Source organism: Lissotriton vulgaris, chromosome 4_1 (assembly GCF_964263255.1).
Source record: "Lissotriton vulgaris chromosome 4_1, aLisVul1.2, whole genome shotgun sequence".
Lineage (NCBI taxonomy): Eukaryota > Metazoa > Chordata > Amphibia > Caudata > Salamandridae > Lissotriton > Lissotriton vulgaris.
The window spans coordinates 1,474,292,086-1,474,319,844 of NC_141691.1; the positions used below are offsets into that span (position 1 = coordinate 1,474,292,086).

The following is a 27,759-nucleotide window of genomic DNA, read 5'->3' on the forward strand; positions in this document are numbered from 1 at the left end:
ATGGACTCGCTCTGCCCTGGCTGGTGAGACTGTCTTATTTTGTCCTTGATGTGCCAGCCGGCTCCCATGTGGAGACTTCAGCTATAGACATGGGGACACTGTGTGGCTCGGAGGGTACCTTATACGGGCCTCAGACCCTCACGGATGTGAGTGTTGTTGGGGGGGTGGTGAGTGTGCGTCTTGGTGGGGTTTTGGGGATCCATTGGTATGGCGGGCCCTGAGTCCTCTGTTTTGGGCTCGGGTCTCTCCATGCCGCGACAGGTACTTCACTGTTTTCTGAGGTATTGGGGTGGGGGGGGTGGGGTATGGGGGGGTGTTTTGGTGTTGCACTTGTTGTTGGGGGGGCTTTGGGCTGGAACGGGGGAGTTGTGTTTGCGGGCTGGGGGGGTGGGTCCACACGTGTCGGGGGCTGTGCTTTTTGTCGTTTTGCGGGTCGCACCTGGGTGGGAGGGTGGGCCAGATCTTGAACTGTGTATCGATAATGGCTAGTGCTGCGAATGTGACTCCTTCGAAGACCCTGCGGGTGGTGACGTGGAATGTGCGGGGTGTCCTGGATAAGATTAAGCGGGGGGCTGTGCTGCGGTGGGGGAAAAGGGAGATGGTGGATGTTCTTTTGCTTCAGGAGACGCACATGCTGGGATCCAAGGCCCTTAGCCTCCAGAGGTTCGGCTACCACCAGGTCTATCATGCTGGCTTTACGAGGGGCTCGAGGGGGGTGGCCATACTGATTCATCGTAGGGTGGCATATGTCCACGAGAAGCAATGGATTGACCCCCAGGGCAGATTTGTTTTTGTTAAAGGCCTGCTGGGTTCCGAGCCGGTGGTTTTTGGTAGTGTCTATGCCCCTCCCCCCCTGCAGTGGGCACTGTCTGAACGGCTGTTTGCGTTGTGGGACGAAATCCCCGAGGTCCTGACTGTGGTGGGGGGTGATTGGAATGAAGTCATGGATGTGGGCCTAGACCGCCAGCGGCGAGCGTGTGTGGTACCTAACCCCCCCCCGCGGCTGCCCCCACCCGGTTGAGTGCGACGGCGCGCAGTATGGGCTGGGTAGATGTGTGGCGGCATTTTCATCCCGCAGTACAGGCCTTCACGTATGTATCGGCGGTGCATGGGTCATTCTCGAGGCTCGATTACTTGTTTGTACCCGGGGCCTGCCTGAGCCGTGTTAGGGACGCCTCGATACTCCCCAGGGGCCTTTCGGATCATTCCCCTGTCCTGGCCACTCTGACCCTCCCCGTTAAACGGCAACCTTTTCGCTGGCGTATGTCCGCCTGGCAGTTGCAGCGGCCGGACTACGTGGCGCACCTACGGGAGGCAATCGACCACTTCTGGCGTGAGAACTTAGTGGGGGGAGCCGATGCTGTTGTGGTGTGGGAGGCGCTGAAGCCCACGATCCGGGGCATCGACATAACTTGGTGTGCGGCCGCCCGGCGGAAACACCGAGAGGCCATTGTGGCTGCCGCGGCCCGCGTGGAGGAGTTGGAGCAGCGTGGTCGACTTGGAGGTGAGGAGGGCGTGGTGCGCCAGCTCCTGCAGGCCCAGCAGACTTACTCCTCGGTCCTACATGAGGAGGCCCGGCAGGCGTGGCTCGCCACGCGCAGTAGGGTATATCAGTGGGGCGATAAGTCCTGCACCATGTTGCATAGACTTTGCCAGGCGACCTTCCAGCCCCTGGAGCTACCTGGTCTCACGGCGGGGGATGGCTCAGTCATAACCGACCCGGACCAATTGGCGGCCAGCTTTGCCCGCTACTACGAGGTACAATATGCCCCTCGCGATCCACTGAGGGAGAGCGGGATTGCCCCGTACTTGGATGCTTTACTCCCGCAGGCGGTCTCGGAGGAGACCAGGATGGCCCTAGAGGTCCCACTTACGTCCGAGGAGCTAGGGGAGGCCCTTGGCCAACTGAACACTGGGAAGGCGCCCGGCCCTAGTGGCTACCCTGCCGAATTTTATAAAAAATTCCACGTCCAGCTGGGACCCCACTTTCGCAATGCGCTAGAGGCAGCGCGGTCTAGGGGCGAGCTGCCACCTGACTGGCGTCATGCTGAGATTGTGGTCTTTTTGAAGCCTGGTAGGGCGCCTGACCGTCATGATTCGTACAGGCCTATCTCCCTCCTCAACATCGAGGCCAAGATCTTGGCGAAAGCCCTGGCGAACCGCCTTCTGCCCCTCATAGCCGACCTGGTCCACCCCGACCAGGCCGGGTTCATGCCGCACCGGGCCACCCGACACAATATCCGGCGGGCGCAGGCAGCGATCGACGCCATGAGTGCTAGGGATGAACAGGCCGCACTTCTCCTTGCGGACATGGACCGGGCCTTTGACTCGGTGAGCTGGGCGTATCTCTTCACCTTATTGGCCCGCCTAAACCTCGGGCCGGTCTTTCTGTCCTATATCCGCCTCCTGTATACCAATGTCACGGCGTCGGTCCGGGTGGCAGGCGCGGTCTCAGGACGCTTCCCAATCGGCCGCGGTACACGCCAGGGTTGCCCGTTGTCCCCATACCTATTTGCCCTGGCCATGGAGCCCCTCGCGGCGCGGGTGCGGCTAGATGCCCAGTTACGTGGCTTTGTCTGGAACGATACTCTTACAGATAGAATTGCACTCTACGCGGACGATGTCCTCCTGTTCCTTACGGATCTGCGGCGCTCTGGCCCCCGAATCCTGGAGATCATGCGGGGGTTTGGCGAAGTCTCCGGGCTTTCCCTTAATCTGTCTAAGTCGACCCTGTGGGTTTTGCATGGCGGAGTGGTGGCCGAAGATTGGGCTGCTGATCTACGAGTGGCGACGGACGGCCTGAAATACTTGGGTGTTTTCCTCTCGACTTCGCGGGCCGTGGCCTGGACGCGTAGTGTCCTACCGGTGTGGGAACGGGTCCAGACGGATGTTAAAACGTGGTCCAGGATGCCGCTTACGATCTTTGGGAGGTCGGCCATCTTCAAGATGGTGGCGCTGCCGAGACTGCTGTACCAACTCCAACATTTCCCGCACCCTATAGGCATGGAGTGGTTTCGCCAGGTGAACTCTGTGCTGGGCCGCTTCCTGTGGAAGGGCGGAGCAGCCAGGGTGGCCCTAAAGACCTGTTTTCTATCCACCTACTGTGGTGGCTTGGCCACGTCTGATCTCCTCTCCTACTACCAAGCATCGCATCTGCTTGTTCTTAACGATTGGTGGTATGGGGATAGGAGTGATCCGGCATATGCCCTGGAAAGGCATCTTATGGGTGACCATACACTCCACACCGTTCTATACTCGGCGCGTATACGCCGTGGGTTGCCATCGGTGACAAGGGTGGTCTTTGCAGTGTGGCGGCAGTCCTTGCGCCGCATGGGATGGTGGGGCAAGTTGACGGCGGAAACGCCGCTGTGGCACAATGGTCTGCTTCCAGAGCTGGCGACTTTGGCTGGGTTCGAGGGTTGGGAGACTATTGGGATTACTCAACTGGGCCACGTCGTGTCCGGCGCAACCCTCAAGTCCTTTGCAGACCTCCGAGTGGAATTCCAAATGCCTCAGTCCCAGTTTTTCCGTTACCTGCAGCTGCGACATGCCCTCGCCCCAAGCATTGCCGGCCTTGACTCCCTTCCGGAGTTTAGCCCAATTGAGGCGAAAGTCTTTATGGGCGACCTGGGAGACAAGAAGGTTTCCAGGATCTACCAGACTCTGGTTATTCACTGCTCGTCTACTCTCAGCTCCCTCCGGGAAGCCTGGGAGGTGGACGTGGGCACTCTGGACGAGGACGACTGGAGAGAGGCCCTGGAGTCTCCTCGTGGCACCGCTATCGCGGTTCGGCTCCGTCTCATACAATTCAAGTATTTACATCGTGCCTATTACACACGTGAACGACTGTGGAGGGCTGGTTTGATTGAGTCATCGGAGTGCCTGCGATGTGGTGAAGTGCCTGGCACCTTGTTGCACACGGTATGGTCATGTGGTCGCCTGGCTGGCTTCTGGAGGGGTGTATGGAGTTGCCTGGCTGAGGTCCTGGGCTGGGATCTTCCCCGTACCCACCGGCTGGGCCTGCTGCACGTCATGGACGGGGTTGGGGGCAACATCTATAAACGTCACCTATTGCTTCTGGGCCTGGTGGTGGCTAAGCGCGACTTGGCTCGGGCCTGGAAATCTGTGAGGGCCCCCCCCCTGTCGGCATGGAAGGCGGGACTGGACTATTTTATGGGTCTTGAGAAACCGATTTTTGAGGCGCGGGGCTGCCCACGTAAGCACTTCCGGATCTGGAAGCGGTGGGCTGACTACCGTGGCCTATCCTTGGAACCCCCGGCGGAACCGGAGGAGGACATTTGATCGCAGCGCTGTCTCTGGCCCTAAAGGCTCGTCCCAGGTTGCTTCATGCCTGCTTCTCTTATATGAACCATCTCTGTATTGCCTCTGTGCATGTGTGGAAGGGGGGGGGGGACAATGGGTACGGGTGGGGGTGTAGTTGGGGTTGGGACGGGTAGTTGGGATTTTAGAAACTGAGCTTCATTGATACTTGCTTAAGTATTTCCTGTGTATGTGATCCATGCATTGATTTTGATGTGGTGACCTTGGTGTGGGAAGGTGCCTCATACCTGTCATTCTTTTGCTCAATAAACTTGGTTGTGGAAAAGTGAAGTGCAGAAAATGTTGGAGCTGGGAGTCATTGAACCCTCGGATAGCCCTTGGGCTAGTCCCGTAGTTCTAGTGCCGAAACCTCACACCCAGGGTGGTAAGAGAGAGATGAGGTTTTGCGTAGACTACAGGGGTCTCAATGCAGTCACTAAGACTGACGCCCACCCAATACCAAGGGCAGACGAGCTTATCGATAGATTGGCTTCGGCCAACTACTTAAGTACGTTTGACCTGACAGCTGGGTATTGGCAAATCAGGTTAGCTGAGGACGCCAAGCCTAAAACCGCGTTTTCAACCCCTGGTGGGCATTATCAGTTCGTGGTGATGCCCTTTGGTCTGAAAAATGCACCTGCCACCTTCCAACGGTTGGTGAATCACGTCCTTACTGGGCTGGATGACTTCTGTGCGGCGTATCTTGACGATATTGCTGTCTTTAGCTCCACCTGGGAGGATCACCTGGTCCACCTGCGGAAGACGTTAGAGGCACTGCAAGCAGCAGGTCTCACTATCAAGGCCACCAAGTGCCAGATAGGGCAGACACAGGTTGTATACCTGGGCCACCTTGTAGGTGGAGGTCAGGTTCAGCCACTGGAGAGCAAGATACAGTCAATCAGGGACTGGGCTCCTCCAACCACCCAGACTCAGGTTCGAGCTTTCTTGGGCCTGACTGGTTACTACAGGAAGTTTGTCAGGAACTATGGTTCCATCGTAACACCATTAAATGAACTGACAAGTAAGAAAATGCCAAAAAAGGTTCAGTGGACAGCGAGCTGTCAAAAAGCATTCGATGACCTAAAGCAGGCCATGTGCACGGCGCCTATCCTCAAGAGTCCGGACTACTCCAAACCATTCATTGTCCAAACAGATGCTTCTGAGTTGGGTGTGGGAGCTGTTCTTTCTCAACTGAATTTTGATGGTCAAGACCAGCCCATTGCTTTTATAAGCAGACGGCTGACCCCTAGAGAGAAGAATTGGTCAGCTATTGAGAGGGAGGCCTTTGCTGTGGTTTGGGCCCTGAAGAAGCTGAGGCCATACTTGTTTGGCACTCACTTCAAGATTCAGACCGACCATAAGCCCCTCTTGTGGCTAAATCAGATGAAGGGTGAAAACCCCAAACTGCTTAGGTGGTCCATTTCCCTACAGGGGATGGACTTCACAGTGGAACATAGACCTGGTACTGATCATGGCAATGCCGATGGGCTCTCCAGATATTTCCACTTAGAACAAGAAGACTCACCTGGTCAAGGTTAGCTAGTTGTTCCGACGTTTGGGGGGGGGTCATGTAGGAGAGTAGGGTCTGCAATCCTATGATCACCCAGATTTTTTGCTTTTGTTTCACTGGTTTACGACTTTCTCTGGCTGTGGGCCTGCCAATCAGACCCACAGCCTGGCTGTTCTCTTTCTAAATTACGAGATGTACCCTAGGTGCATTTACCAATTGGTACTGGGCCACCTTATCAGACCCTGTAACTCAGGGCATAGGTGTACCCAGGGCCGCCAGGGGCTGCAGCATGTATTATGCCACCCCTGGCTGGCCTCCTAAATTTGACACAACTGGCTGCATGACAGCTGGGGCGAAGTCGTGTAATCACCCTTTGCTTTAGATATAGTAGCCCTATATCTAACCCTCCAATGGACACCCGAGTTCCTATCAGTCACTCCTATGGCAGGCCTTGACAATCCTGAAGGCAGAGTGCATGGGCTCGTGTGAACTAAGCTCTGGCCCGAGCCGAGCCCGGTTGCAGCTTGCGGAATCAAGACCCAATGGCTGTTCCATGATAACGCGTACCATATCGGTAACTTCGGTGTCGCGTTATCAAGACATGTCGAGTAAGGTGTCATACGAATCGGGATGCTGCCCTCTCACCAACTCTGGCGACGAGGTTAGCATTCCGCCCTTCTAGAGGGACACGACATGTACGTAACTGTGAACCCCGGTTAAAGTTAACTAAAGCCTCAGCTCCACAAAATGGATGCTGCCACCACAGACACGAGTCTGACCTCCTGCTGCTGGGAGTCCTTCCAGCGAGGAGCACTTGGACAAAGGGTTTCCTGTCAAGGGCGGTGTTCGCACCGTCCCAGACAGGGTTTGTGTATTCTGGGTAGGTAGGGCTTTTGCGAGAAGGTGACTGCGGAGTGGCACCCCGGTGCTCACTACGCATCTGCCGGTTAGAACCAGTTCCAGGGGCGACAGCCCTGGCCTGGGGAAAGTCCGGCAGGGGAGAGGGGTGTAACTACCCCCCTTCCTGGTCCCACCCTTATGGCAGGACCTAGTCATGTACCCACCCCTTTCTTTAGGATAAAGGCCGGAGCGGGGACCCTTCCAAATTAGATCATCTTTGAATCAAGAATACTTTCTACGAAAGGACTTCAAGACTCTTCTCAAGATTTCTCCCTTGTGGCTAAGGAGTAGTCACCCTGCATCAGCGGGCACCATCTAAGAACTCTGCGGTTTGCTGTAAGTCCTTCCTCAAGGAATCCGACGGCCCAGCTCGACGAGAACCGGCTTCCCTGGCACCTCTGACCTCTACCCACGTCATCAGCTCAGCTGTGATCTGTGGGTGTGACGAGACCTCGAGGGACCGGCCATCATCAGAACCTGCACGCTCTTAAAAACCAGCACGACCATCGAGGTAACTCTCTGGTGAGTGCTCTGGGGTCCGAGAAGCCCCGACCCTGAGCCGCTCCAGCACCGAAGTGCAGTCTCCCAGCATCTCCACGATCTGCGTGGGGCCCTTCTGCTCGCTGCTCAGCACGTTGTCTGGTCACTAGCCGCTGGCTTGTGTCCTTCTGTGACGACATCCGAAAATCAACACTGCCGGTCTGGTTGCTCCAGACTGGCCCTTGCTTCCATCTTTTCGAGAAGCACCCCGGACCCTCCTGGTCCACTCAAGACGCCGACAGCGACATCCGTCGTGGGACAGCTCGCACCTCCACCGTGGTCGCCGACAACGCCTCCTGGTCCGTGAGACTGCAGAGCCTAGCGTCGCCCACTCACCTGGTCGAGGTGACGGCCAACCGGTGCCTTCCTGGTACCCTCTGACTACTGGCTAGTAGTACGAACTTGGTCCCCTCTGCTTTCAGGTTTCATCAATCTCCGATCCAGGCTTGGATCTCTACGAACTATTCATCACTGGTCGCCGGCCAGCAACTCCTTTCCTTCCGGCTCCTGGCTCGTCAGCGAAGACCCCGACGCCTGTAAAGACTTGCAGCCGCAGCCCTCGTGGCTAGGTAACTCGGCATTTCGGTGCCTGCATAGCCTCCTTACTCTAGGGTCCCGAGTCCCTCGCTTCCGACTTGCCTTAACCTTTCCGTGTCCCCGGACACTTGTTTTAAACTGTGCACTTGAAGTATTTGCTAAAGAGATTTGGTTTGTGCTTAGTACCCTGTCCTCATAAAGAGTACAGGGCTGTTGTGATTCTTAATAAATATACTGTTTATTTTCATAACACTTGTGTGGTGTCCTTTCACTGGGTGTTCAAGGGGTACATGTGTGGTAAACAGCTGGCTTAACGCGCCCTCTCGAGTCTTTAGCCTTAGACTGCTCGTATCCACGCTACTAGGATAGCTGGTCTATAGGTTGACTTACAACCAAACACCATAAGGGTCGTTGGAACGATACATAGCGGTCGCTAGAATAGCGAACGTTGCATATCGGGCCAACTTCTCACAGCGCCCACTCTACAGCTGTCCGGCACGGAAGCCGCGCTGATGGAGCTGCCCTCCACGCGATCGGCACTGGGAGCCGCGCGGGACCGGGGCAAAGGGTGCCGAAGATAGGAGAAAACGGTAGGTAGAAATGCCAAACACGTTTAAACCAGGCGAGGCAGCAAAGGCTGATAGTTGACAAGAATTACAATTAAAAATGTGAGCAAGTTAAAACACTGAAACAGTATTAATCACTGCTAGTATTAAAAAACACACAAAGTCAGCAGAGCTCTAATCCAACGTGAGAGCCCCAATGAGCCCAGGAGCTGCCACCACCTGAAAGCCCAGGAGGTACAGCCTCTCAACAGTAAGGCTAGGCCCATTAAACGACACATCAATAGAATTGCCAATACTGTTCACTATTCCTTTCGTTATTTTCGAATGGAGAAACACCTCTTACTGAATGTGACACCAGTAACCTTTTCTTTTCACATTCCTTTTTATGATTCAAGTGATTCGTTATCTTATTGTCTTTATCTTTTGTATCTAAAAACTTTAAACATTTAATCTGCACAATTCATGAATACAACCCACACCCACCGTTTTACATCTGTACAAAGCACAAACAACAATACTTACATTTAACATTACATAGAAACACAGACATTTTTTCTACAAAAACATCAAACTCAAAACAAATATTTACATAGAAGAATTGCTTATTTTCAATTCAATGGATAATGTATTCATGAAATGTGCAGATTAAATGTTTAAAACTTTTTGATACAAAAGATAAAGACAATAAGATAACTAATCACTTGAAAAATAAAAAGGAATATGAAGAGAAAAGGTTACTGGTGTCACATTGAGTAAGAGGTGTGTCTCCATTCGAAAATAAGGAAAGGAATAGTGAACAAGATAGGAAGTCAGCAGCAGTCCCGAAGTCAGGACAGACCAAAACTTGACCATTTTCACCAGTAGTACAGAATGTAAATAATACAAAAGCATGCAAATACTAACACACTGAAATTAAATTAGTGCTAAAGTACATTATGAGCTAAACAAACCTGATAAAAAGGTTCATTCCACATTTTGCTCAGATCTGGTGGCTTCGCACTGTCGATGCTAACAGTTGAACAGTACTCTAGTGACTTCCACTCAGTAAGATGGTTATAGCATTCTAGAGATGCAATTTCCCAGAAATCCTTTTCTGCTTCAGTTGGTGCCCCTTCAGACCAGTCCTCTGTGTTAAGCGCCTATCAATAAATGTTCAAAAGTATGTTAGATCTGAGTTTTAAACATTTATGAGGTGATCTTCTTATCAGTCAACTTAACTAATTTTGCTTTTCCTATATGTCATGCACATCATATTATTACAACTTTTCATATAACATCCTTACAATCTTTGGTTTCAAACTGTAAAATAAGCACACATTACAGTACACAGATGCAAGTAACTTTGTGAAAATCTCTCACTTTACTCTATTGCTTCAACATAACCTCTCCTTGATAAAATTGTGGATCTCAAGATCGAGACAAGAAATTGTTGGAAGGAATACATTTACTATTTTCTGAATTAGGGCGATTTTGCACCATTACTCTATTTATGCTACCTTTAACTACAACCTTATTTCGACCCAAGTCTTCTTTGATAAACAATGCTATCTACTTTTGTTTGCATGTTCTGTAAAATATCAATAATTAATAACCTGTTAACAATGCTCAAGGAGAAAGGGCCTATTCTAAAAGGGATACTGACTATACTATGTAGAACACAAATGATTGAAAAGCTGTGATGCATACATAGGAGTGTAACAATGTCTTGGTTCTTACTTAGAGTGTCTCTTCGCATCAGAACCATGGATGAGCATTCACTTAAATCCCATTTAAGGGAACAGTGACTCCATTTAAGACTTGGTGGATGACCAACATTCCACCAGTGTTGCCACTTAAAAGAGGAGAGGAATGACAGTAATACACTGATCGGATGGAGAAATCAACCTTCCCACCACATACTATCTTCAAAATTAAATTGCAGGATTTATAGCCCAATTCGATGTTGAGGCCCGTCGAACAAGCTACTTACCTTCGGTAACGATATATCTGTACGAAACAGTAGTTAGTATTAGATTCCTTACCTTAGAATATCCCCAGGCGTCAGACTGGATCCGGAAATTTTTGCGTAGCAATACCCCTGCGCGTCGTTAGGCGTCGTCTCTGGCTCCGCGTTCGTCGTCGGCATCGTCTGCGCCGGACTGACGTCGTCGGAGTACTCAGACGCCGCCCATGCGCGCTGACATCAGTTCTTAGACACAGCTTTTCTGCGCCAGATACGCAGAGCCATGCTAGAACCACCACTGGTGCCAAGAAACTAGGGCCCTGAAAGGGGATGACCTTAACCCTAGGTATCAGTTCGCAGAACGGGGAGGATGGGTGGGGCGGTAAGGAATCTAATACTAACTACTGTTTCTTACAGATATATCGTTAGCGAAGGTAAGTAACTTGTTCATCTGAAAGAAACAGGTTAGTATTAGATTCCTTACCTTAGAATAGATACCCCAGCAATACCAACCCCGGTGGTGGGTCTGCGAACCAATACTTACACCAGAAAGTCCTGGAGGACGGAACGGCCAAAGAAGCCATCCCTCCGAACTTGACTGTCCAGATAGTAGTGCCTCGCAAAGGTGTGCAGCGAGGCCCACGTGGCCGCATGGCAAATGTCCTGCAGGGGTACTCCCCGACCCAGGGCAGTAGTAGCCGCCGTGACCCGAGTGGAATGGGCCCTCAGCCCAACTGGAGGCTCCTTTCTAGCCAAGGAGTAGCACGCCTTGATGCATAAAACGACCCACCGAGAGATGGTCCGCTTATGCACCGCCCGTCCCTTCTTCGCACCCACGTAACCAACAGAGTTGGTCATCCACCCGGAACTGGCGTGTGCGATCCACATAGAATGAAAGTGCACGTTTTGGGTCCAGACGATGGAGCCGCTCTTCATCCTTTGAAGGATGCAGAGGCGGGAAGAAGGAGGGCAAAGTGATGGACTGCCCGATGTGGAAAGCAGAGACTACCTTGGGCAGGAAATATGGTTTGGTACGCAATACCACTTTATCCGGATGCACAGACAAGAAAGGGGGTTTGCAAGATAGAGCCTGGAGCTCACTCACTCTCCTGGCAGAGGTGATGGCAACCAGGAAAGCTGTCTTCAAGGTGAGAAGACGGAGAGGACAAGAATGAAGTGGCTCAAAGGGAGCACACATCAGGAAAGTAAGAACCAGGTTCAAGTCCCACTGAGGCATCACAAAGGGAACAGGTGGAAACATGTGTGTGATGCCCTTCAGAAAACGAGTTACTATAGGGGACTTGAACAAAGAAGGTTGATCAGGCAGCCTTAGGAAGGCCAAAAGGGCAGAGAGGTAGCCCTTGCTAATGCCCAGAGCAGAGCCCTGCTGGGCAAGAGAAAGAAGGAAGAGAAGAACTTCAGAAAGAGGTTGCAGAAAGGGGATCCACAGCCTTTGCTGTGCACCATGCCACAAACTTGTTCCACCGACAGGCGTATACCGACTTAGGGGAGGGACGCCTGGCTGCCAGAATAACATTACAGACTTCAGGAGGCAAGTCAAATGGCCTCAACTGCCGCCGCTCAATCTCCAAGCATGGAGGTGGAGACTGGACAGGTTCGGGTGGAAGACCGTCCCCTGCTGCTGCTACAGAAGGTCCTCCTGAAAAGGCAGACGGATCGGGGGACCGATTGACATATTGAGTAGCTCGGGATACCAGTACCTTCGAGCCCAGTCCCGGAGGCACAAGGATGACTTGGGCCCGGTCGCGCCTGATTTTCTTCAGCACTCTGGGCAGAAGTGGTATAGGCGGAAAGGCGTATAACAGACCGCAACTCCACTCGCGACGAAATGCGTCGCCGAGCAAGTGCCGCCTTGGAAATTCCAATGCGCAGAACTGATGACATTGCGAGTTCCCTTCGGTGGCGAATAGATCTAACCAAGGCTCTCCCCACTGCAGAAAGATGCCTTGCGCCACGTCCGAGTTCAGACGCCATTCGTTATCCATCGAGCACCGTCTGCTGAGTTCGTCCGCCCTGGCGTTCAGAGAACCTGCCAGGTGGTGAACCACCAGGGTCACGCCCTGCTGTTCAAGCCACTGCCAAAGGCGCAGAGCCTCTTGACAGAGGGTCTAGGACCCCACACCGCCCTGTTTGTTGCAGTACCACATGGCGGTGGTGTTGTCCGTGAACACCTGCACTACACTCCCCCGGACAGAGGGGAGGAATGCCGTCAGTGCTAGACTAATCACCCTCAGCACCAGAAGGTTGATATGGAGCCGGGACTCCGCCGGAGACCAGAGGCCTCTGATCTCCCCCTCTCCCATGTGGCCTCCCCAGCCCTGGAGGGACGTGTCCATCACAACCACGTGCTCCGGTTGGGAAAGGGAGAGGGATCTGCCACTGACCCAATCGCGGTCCGTGATACACTACTGCAGCTGTCTCGCAGTGCCCTCCGAGATCAGGACGTGGTCGGGCACGTTGCCCTGATGCTGGGCCCACTGAAACTTCAGGTCCCACTGCAGAGCCCGCATCCGCCACTGGGCGTGATGCCTCAGAAGGATGCAGGAAGCCATCAGCCCCAGGAGCCGCAGCGTCAACCTGACCGAAACCCGGGATAAAGGCCGAAAGATCGGAATCAGAGCCTGAATATCCCGGACTCGCTGCTCGGGAGGATAAACCCGAAACTGCGCAGAGTCCAGAAAAGCTCTGATGAAGAGGAGCTTTTGAGAGGGACAAAGGGGTGATTTCGGCACGTTGATGGAAAACCCCAGCAGGTGCAGGAGATCCGCCGTAATCTGGAGGTGGTTGACGTCGAGGTAGGGGAAGACTGACACCCCTAACCTGCGCAGATGAGCTGCGACCACCGCCATCACTTTCGTGAACACCCGTGAGGCGCTTGTAAGGCCAAAGGGGAGCACGGTGAATTGAAAGTGCTCGAGGCCTACCGTGAACCGCAGGCAACGCCGGTGGGCCGGCAGGACGGGGATGTGAAAGTAAGCGTCCTGCAAGTCCAACGCTACCATCCAGTCTTGCGGGTCTAGGGCAGCTAAGACCTGAGCCAAAGTCAACATCTTGAACTTCTCCTTCCGGAGGAAGCCATTGACGTTCCGTATGTCCAAGATAGGGCGTAGGCCCCCTTTGCCCTTCTTGGGTACCAGAAAGTAGTGGGAGTAACAACCACACCCTACTTCTGGCCCAGGAACGCGCTTGATGGCCCCCTTGGGCTAGAGGGCCATAACTTCCTCCTGCAGAAGTTGCAAGTGGTCCCCCGATACGCGGTGGTACTGCGGTGGCATGGCTGGAGGGGTCGCCTCGAAGGGGAGGGAGTAGCCCCTTCGGACGATTTGCAGCACCCACCTGTCCGATGTGACTGTGCGCCAGTGGGAGTGGTGATGGCGAACCCTGCCTCCCACTGGCGTCACATGGGCCGAAAAGCACGGACTAGGAGGGTTTAGAGGTGGATGCCGCGGGGGCAGTTGTGGACTGACTTCGCCTGGTTCCCGACCGCCTCCGCGGCGGTCGGGGAACTGCGCTGGACGATAGTCTGCGGCGAGTGGCTGGCAGCACGTGTGGGGGCACCCCTTCCCTGGCCACGAAAGTAGCGAAAGGCACCCGTTTGCTGGCGCTGGGCCAAGAGGCCTAAGGACTTGGCCGTAGCCCTGGAGTCCTTAAAGCGCTCAAGCGCGTTATCTGCCTTGTCGCCAAAGAGGCGACGGCCATCGAACGGCATGTCCATATAGGTGTTTTGGACATCTGCCGAAAAATTGGCGGATCTCAGCCAGGCGTGGCGTCTCACCGCCACCGCCGTAGCCATCGCTCTGCCCAGCGAGTCGGTAGTAACCAGCCCACACCTGATGGAATATTTGGCTGCGTCCAAGCCCTCCACAAGGGCTTGGCCGAGTTTGGCCCGTACCTCCAACGGGCACTCTGGCAGCACTTCCGCCACCGTCTCCCAGAGAGAGTGGGTGTAGCGGCCCAAGAGGCATGCGGTGTTGGAAGACCTCAGTCCCAAACTAAGGGACGAGAATATCTTTTTCCCATAATTCTCGTACCTCTTGGATTCCCTGTCCGGAGCGGCCGTCGGGAATGCGGTCTGGGAATTAGAGGCCTGGATGACCAGGCTCTCGGGGGTGGGGTGGGAGGACAGGAAACATGGGTCGCCCGGAGCTGGGCGGTGGCGTCTGGCCACGTTCCTATCTACGGGCGAATCCGTAGCGGGCCTGGACCAAGTGCCCAAAAGAACGTCGGTCAAGGCCTCATTAAACGGCAGCAGAGGCTCCTATGGAGCATGACTGCGGCTTAAGGACCTCTGTGAGGAGGTTAGTCCTCACGGCCGCGACGGGGAGCTCAAGGCCCAAGGCTTTGGCAGCCCTAGTCAACACCACGCCATAGGTAGCCCCTTCCTCCGAAGCCACGGTAGGAGAGACAAATCCAGTGTCTGGAGAGGTGTCCAGGCCATTGGCCTCCCCAAGGTCTCCTGCCCAGTCCATATTAGACTGACACTCCTTGGTCAGAGGGTCCTCAGGCCCCTCCCAATCCTCCTCGTCCCTCATCTCCTGAGATTCAGGGTCGTAATTGTATGAGGTCGGTTCGTAGAAATAAAAATCTCCAAACGGCGTTGGGTGCGGCGCCGACAGGCGCCGTCCCGACGTCGGAACCGAATGAAAGGAGGCATCAGGGACAGCGCCGCCCGAGGACGGCGCCGGAGGTGACACCACACGGACCGACGCCGATGGGGGTCGTAAGGTCCACCGGTGACGATCCAGAGCCCGAGGAAGGCCCAGCGGCGCCCTGCGGCGCCGGGCCCGAAGGCACTGGCGGCGCCGGTGCCGCTGTTCCCTGCGGTGCCGGGCCCGAGGGCACCTGCGGTGTTGGGATCGTGGGGCCCTGCGGCGCTGGGCCCGAAGGCGCCAGCGGCGTCGGGTCCGAAGCACCCAACGGCGTCGGGGTCGAAGCCCCCGACCCACTAGGGCCCCCAGACGGGTCCGCTGGGCCCGAAGGTGCCGCGGAGCCCGTTGGAGGAGAAAGGGACCTCATGGCCATGAGGAAACGCTCAATCTCCTCCGGTGTCGCGTTCAGCCCAGGGACCGGAAGGTATGGGGCCGGACGCGGCGCCCGCGAATCCCGAGGAGCCGCGTGGGCGGTGTCACCCGAACCCCCAGCCGCATCGCGCGAGCGTCGGGGGGAGTCAGAAGAGCAATGATGCCTCTTCGACTTCTTATGCTTCTTACTTGACGACTTGGACCCGGAGGAGTGGCGCCGACTCCCGGAGCTGTGACGGCTCTGTCCCCGCGACCTGCCCCTCGACCTCCCGTGGGACCGGGACCTCACACGGAGCGGGCCGACTGCCGGAGTTCGAGCCGCCTGTTGGACCGCTTCCGCCTGGCTTTCCTCGAAAGGGCCCGACAGTCGGGGCAGGCCTCGTCGTCATGGTCGACGCCCAAACACGTCAGGCACAGGCGGTGGGGATCCGTGACCGACATGGTACGGTCGCACTCGTCGCAATGCTTGAAGCTGGGCATCCCTACGGCACCGTCGGAGTCGTACAGACTTCGAAATGGATCAAAAAGATCACCAAAAACGTAGTCAAAAATTGACTGGGGTAACTGGTCTTTCCAGATCTGCGCTGGCTGGCGCGGAAAAAAGAACTGACGTCAGCACGCTGAGGTGGCGTCTAAGTACTCCGACGACGTCATCACGGCGCCCACGACGCCCACGACGCCGACGACGGACGTGGAGCCACAGACGACGCCTACCAACGCCCAAGGGTACTGCTACGCAAAAGTTTCCGGATCCAGTCTGACGCCTAGGGATATTCTAAGGTAAGGAATCTATCACTAACGTGTCTCTTTCAGATAGATATTTAGGCAGCCCTAAATAAGGGGCATTAGCATAATCCAATCGCGATCCTATTAGCGCCTGGACAATGATTTTTTATATTGTAGGGACAGCAGGGAAGAAACTTCCGAAGCATTTTCAAAATGCCAAAACATTTCCCAGACAACCCAATAATCTGGGGTCTGAAAGAGAGGCCAACATCACACAACACACCAAGATTTTTGGCTTGTGTGGAGACCGCATCAGGAGGAAACATGTCCTGAGGCCACCAAGTTTTCCAACAGGGATCAGGTGGACACCCGAAAAAAGCAGCTCCGACTTATCGGAGTTGCATTTCAGGCTATGCTGCTGAAACCAGTCGAAGACCGCACCCAGGCAATCTCTGATCCTATCGCCATCGAAAGCCTCTCCCTTCTTGCACGTAAAAAGGAGCTGGGTGTCATCAGCGTAAGATATGATCTGGGCACCATAGGCCTCCTCCACCGCCGCCAGAGGGGCCATATAGATATTAAAGAGGGTGGGGCTCAGAATGGACCCTTGAGGAACCCCCACCTCTAGCGGCGGCATTTCAGCTGAGAAAGGAGGTGCCCAGACCACCTGTCGACGGCCGGACAAAAAAGATTTAAACCAGTCCAACACCGTCCCACGAAACCCGATCTCCCAGAGTCTTAAAAGGAGACAGTCATGGGGGACGGTGTCGAAAGCCGCCTACAAGTCAAGCATAACCAAGATAGCCTTTCCCCCGAGATCCAGAGTTTCTCTGATAGCTTCGGTGACCTCAAGAAGGGCTGTCTCCGTGCTATAATTAGCGCGGAAGCCGGATTGAGAATCATGGAGGATGTTGTTGGTCTCAATAAAGTTGGTAATCGAGAACTGCACATGTTTCTCAATCACCTTCGCCAGAGCAGGAAGAAGGGAGATCGGCCTATAGTTTGCATGCACAAGGGGATCTAAAGTGGGCTTTTTGAGTAGCGGCAAGATCAGAGCATGTTTCCACTCCAAGGAACCTCTCCCGTGTTTAAGGAGAGATTAAGCAGTGGGTTAATCAAGATGTTAACTGCCGTTGCTACTCTACCCAGGCATTTCGCTGGACAAGGATCCAGCGGCGAGCCAGAGTGAAGCTTGGACAATAGATCAAGAGAGGTGGCAGAGGACAGGGGCGGGAAAACAGTTAGTACGGGACAATTCTCGTTCGATGGTGAGGGGAAAGAGATCGTGAGGGGAAGTCGCAAATGATCCCCCGATACGCGGTGGTATTGCGGTGGCATGGCTGGAGGGGTCGCCTCGAAGGGGAGGGAGTAGCCCCTTCGGACGATTAGCAGCACCCACCTGTCCGATGTGACAGTGCGCCAGTGGAGGAGGTGATGGCGAACCCTGCCCCCCACTGGCGTCACATGGGCCTGAAAGCACGGAATAGGAGGGTTTTGAGGGGGATGCTGCGGGGGAAGTTGTGGACTGGCCTCGCACTTGTCCCCGACCGCCTCCACGGCGGCTTCCACGGCTGCCACCGCTTTGGATGTTAGTGTGCGATGCATGGCTGGCAGCACGTGTGGGGGCGCCCCTTCCTTGGCCACGTAAGGAGCGAAAGGCACCCGTTTGCTGGCGCGGGCCGAGAGGCCCAAGGACTTGGCCGTAGCCCTGGAGTCCTTAAAGCGCTCAAGCGCATGGTCTGCCTTGTCGCCAAAAAGGTGACAGCCATCAAACGGCATGTCCATGAGGGTATTCTGGACATCGGTGTGAGAAGTTGGCCTGATATATGATGTTCACTAGTTCTAGTGACCACCTTGTATCAGTCCAAACAACCCTTATGGTGATTGGTTGTAAGTCAACCTTATAGACCAGCTATCCTAGTAGCGTGGACAAAAGCAGTCTTTAGGCTAATCTCTTTATGGCATGTGAAGCCAGCTGTTTTACCATATATAACCTTTGAATACCAAATGAAAAGGACACCACACAGGTTGTTATGAAAATAAACAGTTATTTATTAATTAACATACACCTCTGAACTCTTTATGAGGTCAGAGGGCTAAGCACATGACAAACTCTTAGGAAAAATACGTTTAAGTTGCACGATTTACAATGGTGCCCTAGGGGCACGACAAACCATATACTAAATAAATGGAATGTGAAATTCAATTAAAGGAATGGAGCTGTCCAGAGGTTGTAGGATCGCTGGGACCACGCTATACTAACTTGAAGTAAGTAATAGCGGGCCCACGGAGCGCGTGTGCAGAGTGTGAACTCACACGCGAGATGAGTACAAACGTCTATGGACAGCACAGTTTAAAGAAAAGGTGAGTACGGACGTTCCTAACTAGATAGGACTGAAACGAGAATGGAACTGGACACTAGGAGAGTCCAGCTACCCTTGAGCACCGAAATGGTCGTGTTACCTCACCCACAGGCTGCGGGTGCATAGGTGCGAAGTCGTGTCGGGTGTACCCGTCGAAGTCTATGGAGCCTTGAAGAAAGATGCTGCAGGCGACCAGGAGGAAGATGTCCGGTGCAATCCAAGGGTGGATTGGTGAAGAGAGAAACCTGAAAGCAGAGGGGACAATGTTCAAAGTCACCAGCCAGTGACTAGAGTGGAACCAGGAGTGGAACCAGATGTCGTCGTCGCGATAAGGTGAAGGTGGACGCTTGCCTCTGCAGCCACGTGGACCAGGTGGTGTCTTCGACGACCAGGATGGAGGCACGAGCTGTCCCACGCAGGCTCTCCCTGTCGGGGGTGTCGTCTCCGGATTCAGGTTCAACAGGCCTTGGCAAAGGCAACCCACGCGGTGAGTGGAAACGGCGTCTGGAGTGGACCAGGAGGGTCCCGGGTGCTCCTCTTTTGGAAGGGAGCAAGGGCCAGTCTGGAGCAACCAGACCAGCAACAAAGTTGTCGGTGTTCGTCGTCTAGGAGGTCACTAGCCAGCCGGCAAGTGACCAGACAGCGCGTTGAGCAGCAAACAGGCAGAAGGGCCCCACGCAGATCTCGTGGATGCTGGAGGGCTGATCTTCCATGCAGGAGCTGCTCGGGGTCGGGGCTTCTCAGTCGCCAAAGCACTTGAACGAGGAGGCCTCGGAAGTCGTGCTGGAGCGAAGTACTGCTTCTTTCAAGATGGCCGGTCCCACGTGTCTCGTCGCACCCACGGGTCTAAACTCGGCTGTAGATGTGGGTTGAGGTCGGAGAGGTCTGGGAATCCGGGTCTTGTCAGGCTCTGAAGTCTGGAACCTTTGCAGGAAGACGACAAAGGGAAGTCGTGGTACGCTGATGGTGCCTGCAGATGCAGGGTGGACACTCCTTGCCCACAAGGGAGATTCCTTCTGTCTTCTGTGGAGCAGAACGTCGAGTTCCAGAGTTTCTTCTTGTGAAGTTGATCAGGATAATCTAATTTGGAATAGGACCAGCTCCTACATTTATTCAGCTAAAGGGGGCTGCACTACGACTAGGTCCCTCCTCTGGGTGGGACCAGGAAGGGGGGTGGTTACACCCCCTTTCCTTTGTCCGGTCCTGCGCCAGCTCTGGGGCTGGGGTGCCCCAGGAACTGGTTTGGACCGGCATATGCACAGGGACACCTTGTGTGCCCCAGGCATGTCTCATTCCTTTCAGCCCTGTCCTACCTAATACACAAAATCCTGTCTGGGGTGGTGCTAGCACCTTCCAAGGCAGGAAACCCTTTGTCCAAGCCTCCCTCGCTGGAAGGACTCCCAGCAGCAGGAGGTCAGACTTGTGTCTGTGGTGGCAGCATCCATTTTGTGATGCTGAGGCTCGAGTTAACTTTAACCGGGGTTCACAGTTACATCCATGTCGTGTCCCTCTAGAAGGGTCGAATGCTAACCCCGTCGCCAGAATTGGCGAGGGGTTAGTCTTCCAATTCGTATGACACCTTACTCGACATGTTTTGAGAATGCGATACCAAAGTTAGCAAATAACCGCGAGGATTATAATGCACTTAAGAGTATATGGTACGCGTTATCATGGAACAGCTATTAGGACTTGGTTCCGCAAGCTGCAAACGGGCTCAGCTCATGCCAGAGCACCATCTCACATAATTCCAAGCACTCTGCCTTCAGGGTTGTTAAGGCCTGCCATAGGAGTGACTGATAGGAATATATGTGTCCATTCTAGGGTTAGATATAGAGATACTATATCTAAAGCAAAGGGTGATTACACCACCTTGCCCCAGCTGTCGTGCAGCCAGTTGTGTCAGATTTGGATGGCCAGCCAGGGGTGGCATAATACATGCTTCAGCCCCTGGTAGGCCCTGGGTACACCTATGCCCTGGATACCTAAGGTATGCTGTACAGGGGCTGATAAGGTGGCCCAGTACCAATTGGTAAATGCACCTAAGGTACATGCTTGGCAATTTAGAGAGAGAACAGCTAGGCTGTGGGTCTGATTAGCAGGCCCACAGCCAGGGAAAGTCGTAAACCAGTGAAGAAAAAAGCAAAAATCAGGGGTGACCATAGGATTGCAGACCCCACTCTCCTACATAACCCCCCCCAAACTTAGGGACATTAAACTAACCTTGACCAGGTGAGTCTTCTTGTTCTAAGTGGAAGTACCTGGAGAGACCATCTGCATTGCCATGGTCAGTCCCTGGTCTGTGCTCCACTGTAAAGTCCATCCCCTGTAGGGAAATGGACCACCTAAGAAGTTTGGGGTTTTCACCCTTCATTTGATTTAGCCATAAGAGGGGCTTATGGTCTGTCCGAATCTTGAAGTGAGTACCAAACAAGTATGGCCTCAACTTCTTCAGGGCCCAAACCACAGCAAAGGACTCCCTCTCAATAGCTGACCAACGTTTCTCTCTAGGGGTCAGCCTTCTACTTAAAAAAGCAATGGGCTGGTCATGACCATCAATATTCAGTTGAGATAGAACAGCTCCCACACCCAACTCAGAAGCATCTGTTTGGACAATGAATGGCTTGGAGTAGTCTGGACTCTTGAGAATAGGTGCAGTGCACATGGCCTGCTTTAGGTCATCGAATGCCTTCTGACAGGTAACTGTCCACTGAACTTTCTTTGGCATTTTCTTACTTGTCAGGTCATTAAGTGGAGTCACAATGGTTCCATCATTTCTGACAAATTTCCTATAGTAACCGGACAGGCCCAAGAAAGCTCTGACCTGTGTCTGGGCGGTTGGAGGAGCCCAGTCCTTTATGACCTGTATCTTGCTAACCAAAGGTTGAACTTGGCCTCCACCTACAAGGTGGCCCAAGTATACAACTTGACTCTGCCCTATCTGGCACTTGGTAGCCTTGATAGTGAGGCCTGCCTTTTGCAAGGCCTCCAAAACTTTCCTCAGGTGGATAAGGTGATCCTCCCAGGTGGAGCTAAAGGCAGCAATATCATCTAGATATGCTGCACAGAAGTCATCAAGCCCAGAGAGAACTTGGTTCACCAACCTTTGAAAAGTGGCAGGTGCATTTTTCAAACCAAAGGGCATCACCACAAACTGGTAATGACCTCCTGGGGTAGAAAATGCTGTTTTGGCCTTGGCATCCTCAGCTAACCTGATTTGCCAATAACCAGCTGTCAGGTCAAATGTACTCAAGAATTTGGCAGAAGCCAATTTATCTATGAGTTCATCTGCTCTAGGTATTGGATGGGCATCTGTCTTAGTGACAGCATTGAGACCCCTGTAGTCTACAGAAAACCTCATCTCTCTCTTACCATCTTGGGTGTGAGGTTTAGGTACTAGAACTACAGGACTAGCCCAAGGGCTCTCTGAGGGTTCAATGACTCCCAATTCCAACATCTTCTGTACTTCTTGTTTTATGCAGTCCCTGCCGTGGTCAGGTTGCCTGTAGATTTTACTCTTTATAGGCAGACTGTCACCAGTGTCCACCTCATGGGTGCACCAGTTTGTCTGACTGGGTGTCAGGGAGAACATTTGTCTGAAGTATTGAAGAACCTGTTTACAATCCTCTTGTTGATGTTCAGAGAGGCTGTCAGAAAAGACTACACCATCTACTGACCCATCATCAGGGTTCTGAGTGAGCAGGTCTGGGAGAGGGTCACTCTCTTCCTCCTGTCCCTCATCTGTAGCCATGAGCAAGTCCATGTCTTCCCTGTTGACAAATGCCTTGAGCCTGTTCACATGAAGTACTCTGTGAGGGCTCCTGTGAGTTCCAAGGTCCACCAAGTAGATGACCTCTCCCTTTTGCTCAATACTGGTATGGGGTCCAGACCACTTGTCTTGGAGAGCTGCTGGGGCCACTGGCTCCAACACCCACACCTTCTGTCCTGGGTGATACACAGTCAGGACAGCCTTTTGGTCATGCCAAGCTTTTTGGAGTTCTTGGCTGGCCTCCAGGTTTTTAGATGCCTTTTCCATGTACTCTGCCATCCTGGAGCGGAGACCAAGTACATAGTCCACTATGTCTTGCTTAGGCTTTTTGAGAGGTCTCTCCCATCCTTCCTTCACAAGACACAGGGGTCCTCTTACAGGATGCCCGAACAGAAGTTCAAAAGGGCTGTAGCCAACCCCCTTCTGAGGGACCTCTCTGTAAGCAAACAAAAGGCAGGGTAAAAGGATGTCCCATCTTCGCCTAAGCTTTTCAGGTAACCCTTTTATCATCCCTTTGAGGGTCTTGTTGAACCTTTCAACAAGTCCATTGCACTGTGGGTGATAGGGGGTGGTGAACTTGTAATTGACACCACACTCCTTCCACATTGCAGTCAAGTATCCTGACAAAGTTTGCACCTCTGTCAGAGACAACCTCCTTAGGAAACCCCACTCTAGTAAAAACTGAGAGTAGGGCCTTGGCCACAACAGGAGCTGTAGTGGTCCTAAGGGGAATAGCTTCTGGATACCTCGTGGCATGATCCACTACCACCAGTATAAATCTGTGCCCAGGTGCTTTTGGGGGGTCCATTGGTCCAACAATGTCAATCCCCACTCTTTCAAAGGGTACCCCCACCACAGGTAGTGGTATAAGGGGGGCATTTGTTGTGCCACCTGATTTGCCACTGGCTTGACAGGTGACACATGAGCGACAACACTCTTTAGTGTCTTCAGACATATGGGGCCAGTGAAAGTGTGGGGCAAGCCTGTCCCAGTCTTGTTCTGGCCTAAGTGACCTGCAAGGGGAATTTCATGGGCCAAGGTGAGAAGGAAACCTCTCAGACAAGGGGATGACCAGCCTCCTGGTAGCACCAGGCTTGGGGTCTCTTGCCTCAGAGTAAAGGAGTCCATCATCCCAGTACACTTTATGGGCACCTGTGGCATCCCCTGCAGCCTCAGCAGCAGCCTGCTGTCGGAGGGGTTCAAGAGATGAACAGTCTAATTGAGCCTGCCTCAAGTCTGCCCTGGAAGGTCCCCCTGTCCCAAGGAACTCAACCTGCTCAGGTTCAAGCTCCCCCTCTAGGACAGTTCCTTCTGGGGTCTGTAGGTCAGCCTCCTGTGAGGGCTGATCCTCTACCTGAGGCAAGGGGGAAGGCACAGCCTTAACCCTACTGCTCTTACTCTTGGTTAGTGTCTGGTCCATTGTTCCAGGATCCAGCACTAGTTCAGCTGGGCATTTCTTGGCCTGTGACCTAGTCACTGCAAGGACATGTGCTGACAAACCTAACATTTCCACATGAGTCCTATACTCCACATCTGACCATAAGGAAGATTTCAAATCATTGCCCAAAAGACAGTCCACTGGGAGGTCTGAACTAGCAACAACCCTTTTGAGGCCATTTAACCCTCCCCAGGAGAAGTTAACAATGGTTGGTAGTGACATTGCTAGCATTGGTCACTAGGTAGTCTGAACCTAGTATTACCTGATCAGGGTTCACAAAGTTTGGTGTCACCATAGTGTCACTGGCACACGTGTCCCTGTAGGCCTGAGCCAATTTTCCATTCATTAAAGGCGTTTGCCTGTACTTGCCCAGAGTACTGGGACTTATTGTAGGGGTCAAATCCATGTCCCCAGTACAAACAAGAACAGCCTGGGTAGGTACTCTGACTAGGTCAGAGCCCCCCTCAGATACCAAGGTTAACCCCACTATAGCCTTTGGAGGAACACTACCACTACTAACTGAACTAGGGGTTGCAGGTGCCTTAGGGCCAGTAGTGGTAGGAGATTGGCCTTTCTTGGTGCACTCACTAAACCAGTGAGTATTAATTTTACAGTATTGGCACCATGGTTTCTTCTGACCATTCTTCTTCTTCTTTTGGGACTTCTGGGTCCCATCTTCCTTAGATTGCTGGGGCCCTGTTAGAGACTTCTGGTCATTTTGCTTATTCTCATTACCCTTCTGGTCTGCTTTCTTCTGGCCACCACCCTGGTTCTGGTTCTGCTGCTTGACCCTTGTCCTGACCCATCTGTCTGCCTTCTTTCCCAATTCTTGGGGAGAGGTCAGATCTGAGTCAATAAGGTGCTGATGCAACAACTGATTCTGACAATTACTTAATATTTGTTCTCTCATAATTAGATTATACAATCCTGTGTAATCAGTAACTTTACTTCCCAGTAACCAGCCTTCAAAAGCCTTAGTGGCACAATCAACAAAGTCAGCCCAATCCTGAGACTGGATTTTCTGGGTGTCTCTGAACAGCAACCTGTACTGCTCAGTTGTTAAGCAAAACCCATCAATCAGTGTGTTCTTCAGGACTTGGCAATTGTTAGCATCCTCAGCTCTAGTAGTGAGGAGCTTATCTCTACCTTTACCTTCAAAGGAGAGCCACAATATAGCTGCCCACTGACTCTTGGGGATGCACTGGACAGTGCAGGCCCTCTCCAAAGCAGTCATCCATTTGTGGATGTCATCCCCTTGTTTAAAGGGGGGCACTATTTTACTCAGGTGTCTAGTATCAAAACTTCTGTCTTTATCTCTAGGGATAATGCTGCCACCAGTGGGGTCTGCCCCACTCAATTTCTGCTCTCTGGCAAAGGCAAGTCTTTCTTTGGCAAGGGCAAGTTCTTCCCTCTCAATCCTCAGATTGACTTCCTTCATCTTAGCTTCATGCTCCCTTCTCTGAGGGGATGTCATCCCTCTCTGAGAAGATGCCTGAGAGACATGGGTGTGAATAGATCTGTTAGAGCCTTTGGAGAGAGATCTAACTAGTCTATTCCCAAGGTTAAGCCTGCATGAGGATGGGCCTGGGGGTCCCCCAGTTCCATTCTCATGTATGCTTAAGTTGGCCCTGGTAAGTCTGCTGACTCCTCCCTGACCATGGTTTACCTCACCATCAGATGAGTCTCCATCTCCCTCCACTTCATCAGTTTCAGGGAAATTGGAGTCCTCCTCTAGTGGGGGTATGTTCCCCTCTGTAGGGTCAGATGGGCCTGGATTAGAAGCCCTTCTGGCATCAAATGTCTCTAAGAGACCTATCAGAAAGTTACTTGTAGGGTTAGAACCCTGTTTTAGTTTCCTGGAGGTACACAATTGCCTCATCTCCTGGAAGCTAAGGGCTGCATATCTTGACATGACCTGTGGAGGGTCAACTTCCACAAGGGGAGCCACTGTGTTCTCTCCTGTGGTAGACATGCTTTTCTAGTGAGGTGTAAGTGGTGCACTTACCTACACTATGGGTTTACCTACTGATCCCTTGCTAAGAGTTGTAGTCTGGGTGTGCTACTCCCTTTCTACTACAATAGCTGGTTCAGTAGAGCTCAGAGTATTTCTAAGCTTGTTATATGTACCTATGGTACCTTATGTGATCTTTCAAATGATATCTCAAGATTATATTTGGTAAAAACAACAGCAAGCTCAAATCCCACCGCTGCCACCAATGTGAGATGTTGGCCTGATATATGATGCTCACTAGTTCTAGTGATCACCTTGTATCAGTCCAAACAACCCTTATGGTGATTGGTTGTAAGTCAATCTTAAAGACCAGCAAGCCTAATGGTAGCATGGACAAAAGCAGTCTTTAGGCTAAACTCTTTTGGCATGTGAACAGTGGCGGCTGGTGGATTTTGCAAGTGGTGGGGCGAAAAATGTAGTACCCTAATGTAATAAGCGAGCGAGCACGAACTGCAAGAAAATTTTGAAAAAAATGGATTCAAATGTTGGGTTTTACACCACATATTTACTGCACATTTTTGAAAAAAGGGGGATCCAAATATAGTATTTTGAAACTAAAGAAGACCGAATAAAATTACCTACGTAAGTCATCTCGGAGAGAGTTCCATAGGACAGGAACTTGTACTGAGAAGATACAGTCTCCTTTACTTGTCTTTACCAATAATATTGGGGATATATTTATTGACTCTCCTGTCCACAAAGCAAGGAGCCATGCCATTCAGGACCTTAATGCGGATACAGCAGGTCTTAAACTGGATCCTGTGTCTAGCTGGTGGCCAATACAGGGACATCAATAAGGCAGTGACATATGTAAAAACAATGCTAATTGTGTGCAGTTCTCAGTTGTTACCTCCTAGTCCTTTCTTATGCAGGCCCAATATCTGGATTATCTGAGTGGAAAACTGTGCCTTTCATCTGTCAAAAGTGGATAAAACATTATAGACCCATAGCAATCACTGAAGTTCTAACAGACAATTTTTTAAATAAAGACATGAAGGATGGTAGGAGCACTGTATGCTCCGTAAACCAACACATTACACATATAAAACCTAAAATATGAGAACAGGCCATATTGAAAACATTAAAAGCATAATAACCATATTATTGATCCAAGACAGACGTACCTGATTATAGAATTCAGAAGCACTCGGGTAGGAGGGGGATTCTCGCAGAAATGTGGAATGTCAGAGCAATATTCCTGAGAAGTGACTAAAACAGGAGTAGTATCTCAAATTCATAATGCCCTTTGTTAATCACTAGACACAGATACTAGCCATGGCCCGGCCGTGCGACCCCAGTCCAAGGAGGCCTATTCCAAAAGGAATTGAGGAGTCCCAGTGGTGCTATTAGATCAGTGATAGATACCAATCTTTAAAAAGATCCACAGGTAGTCAATCCTGATTAGCAGGATGAGAAGAGGTGTTGCAGTTAAAAACCACTACATTCCAGGGGAGTTACGTTCCCATCAATAGATTAAACTTGAAGCAAACAGGTTTCCATGTAGTCATAGTGTATCAAAAAGCCACAAATAGACTTGCAAACAGTGAACACGAACTATTGGTGAACCAGTACTTAAAGTCAAAGGTATAGAAGCCTGAAAGGACTCACGCACCATCGGGACAATATTTCAACAAGTGCTTAATTAAAGCTAGTAGGCATTAGCACATCAGCGCTCTAATGGTTTAAAAGCGCCTTGTGACAAGTAGTCATTGTAATGAAAAAATGTGACCCGGATCAGAGTTAAAGGCAGCATACACTTGCAAGAGTCGTGGCATTCAAAAACTAACATCACGTTACACACCCTGCACGCTCCGGTTAATTGATACCGATTTCCTGTCTGTCAGGAGCTTGACAGCAAGGAAAATCAAGCGCCAGTAACTAATGGCAAACAGCGCTATCACAACATGAGGGTATCCGACAGCTCTTGGTAACACAGCAGTAAGGCAGAGCGGGAGGTGTTTACCAGAAACAGATTTAAAAGTAACCCGACAGTCAAGCATGGCAGGTAGTGTTCTAACAAACTCAAAGTTGCGAATCCCAAATAAATAATGATATCACCCTGCATGTAAGAAAGCAAAACCAGGCGCCAATTACTGTT

The 27,759-nt window shown here is 52.2% G+C and overlaps 1 protein-coding gene across 1 annotated transcript in view; it reads right to left on the reverse strand.

Moving 5' to 3' along the window:
- The window catches only part of PRKDC (protein kinase, DNA-activated, catalytic subunit), a 2,818,033-nt gene that overhangs the window by 859,661 nt on the left and 1,930,613 nt on the right, over positions 1-27,759 (reverse strand). The window contains exon 65 of the mRNA XM_086965729.1: positions 9,324-9,512. Coding sequence (XP_086821855.1) covers positions 9,324-9,512 — 189 coding nt within the window. The remainder of the gene's footprint in view (positions 1-9,323; positions 9,513-27,759) is intronic.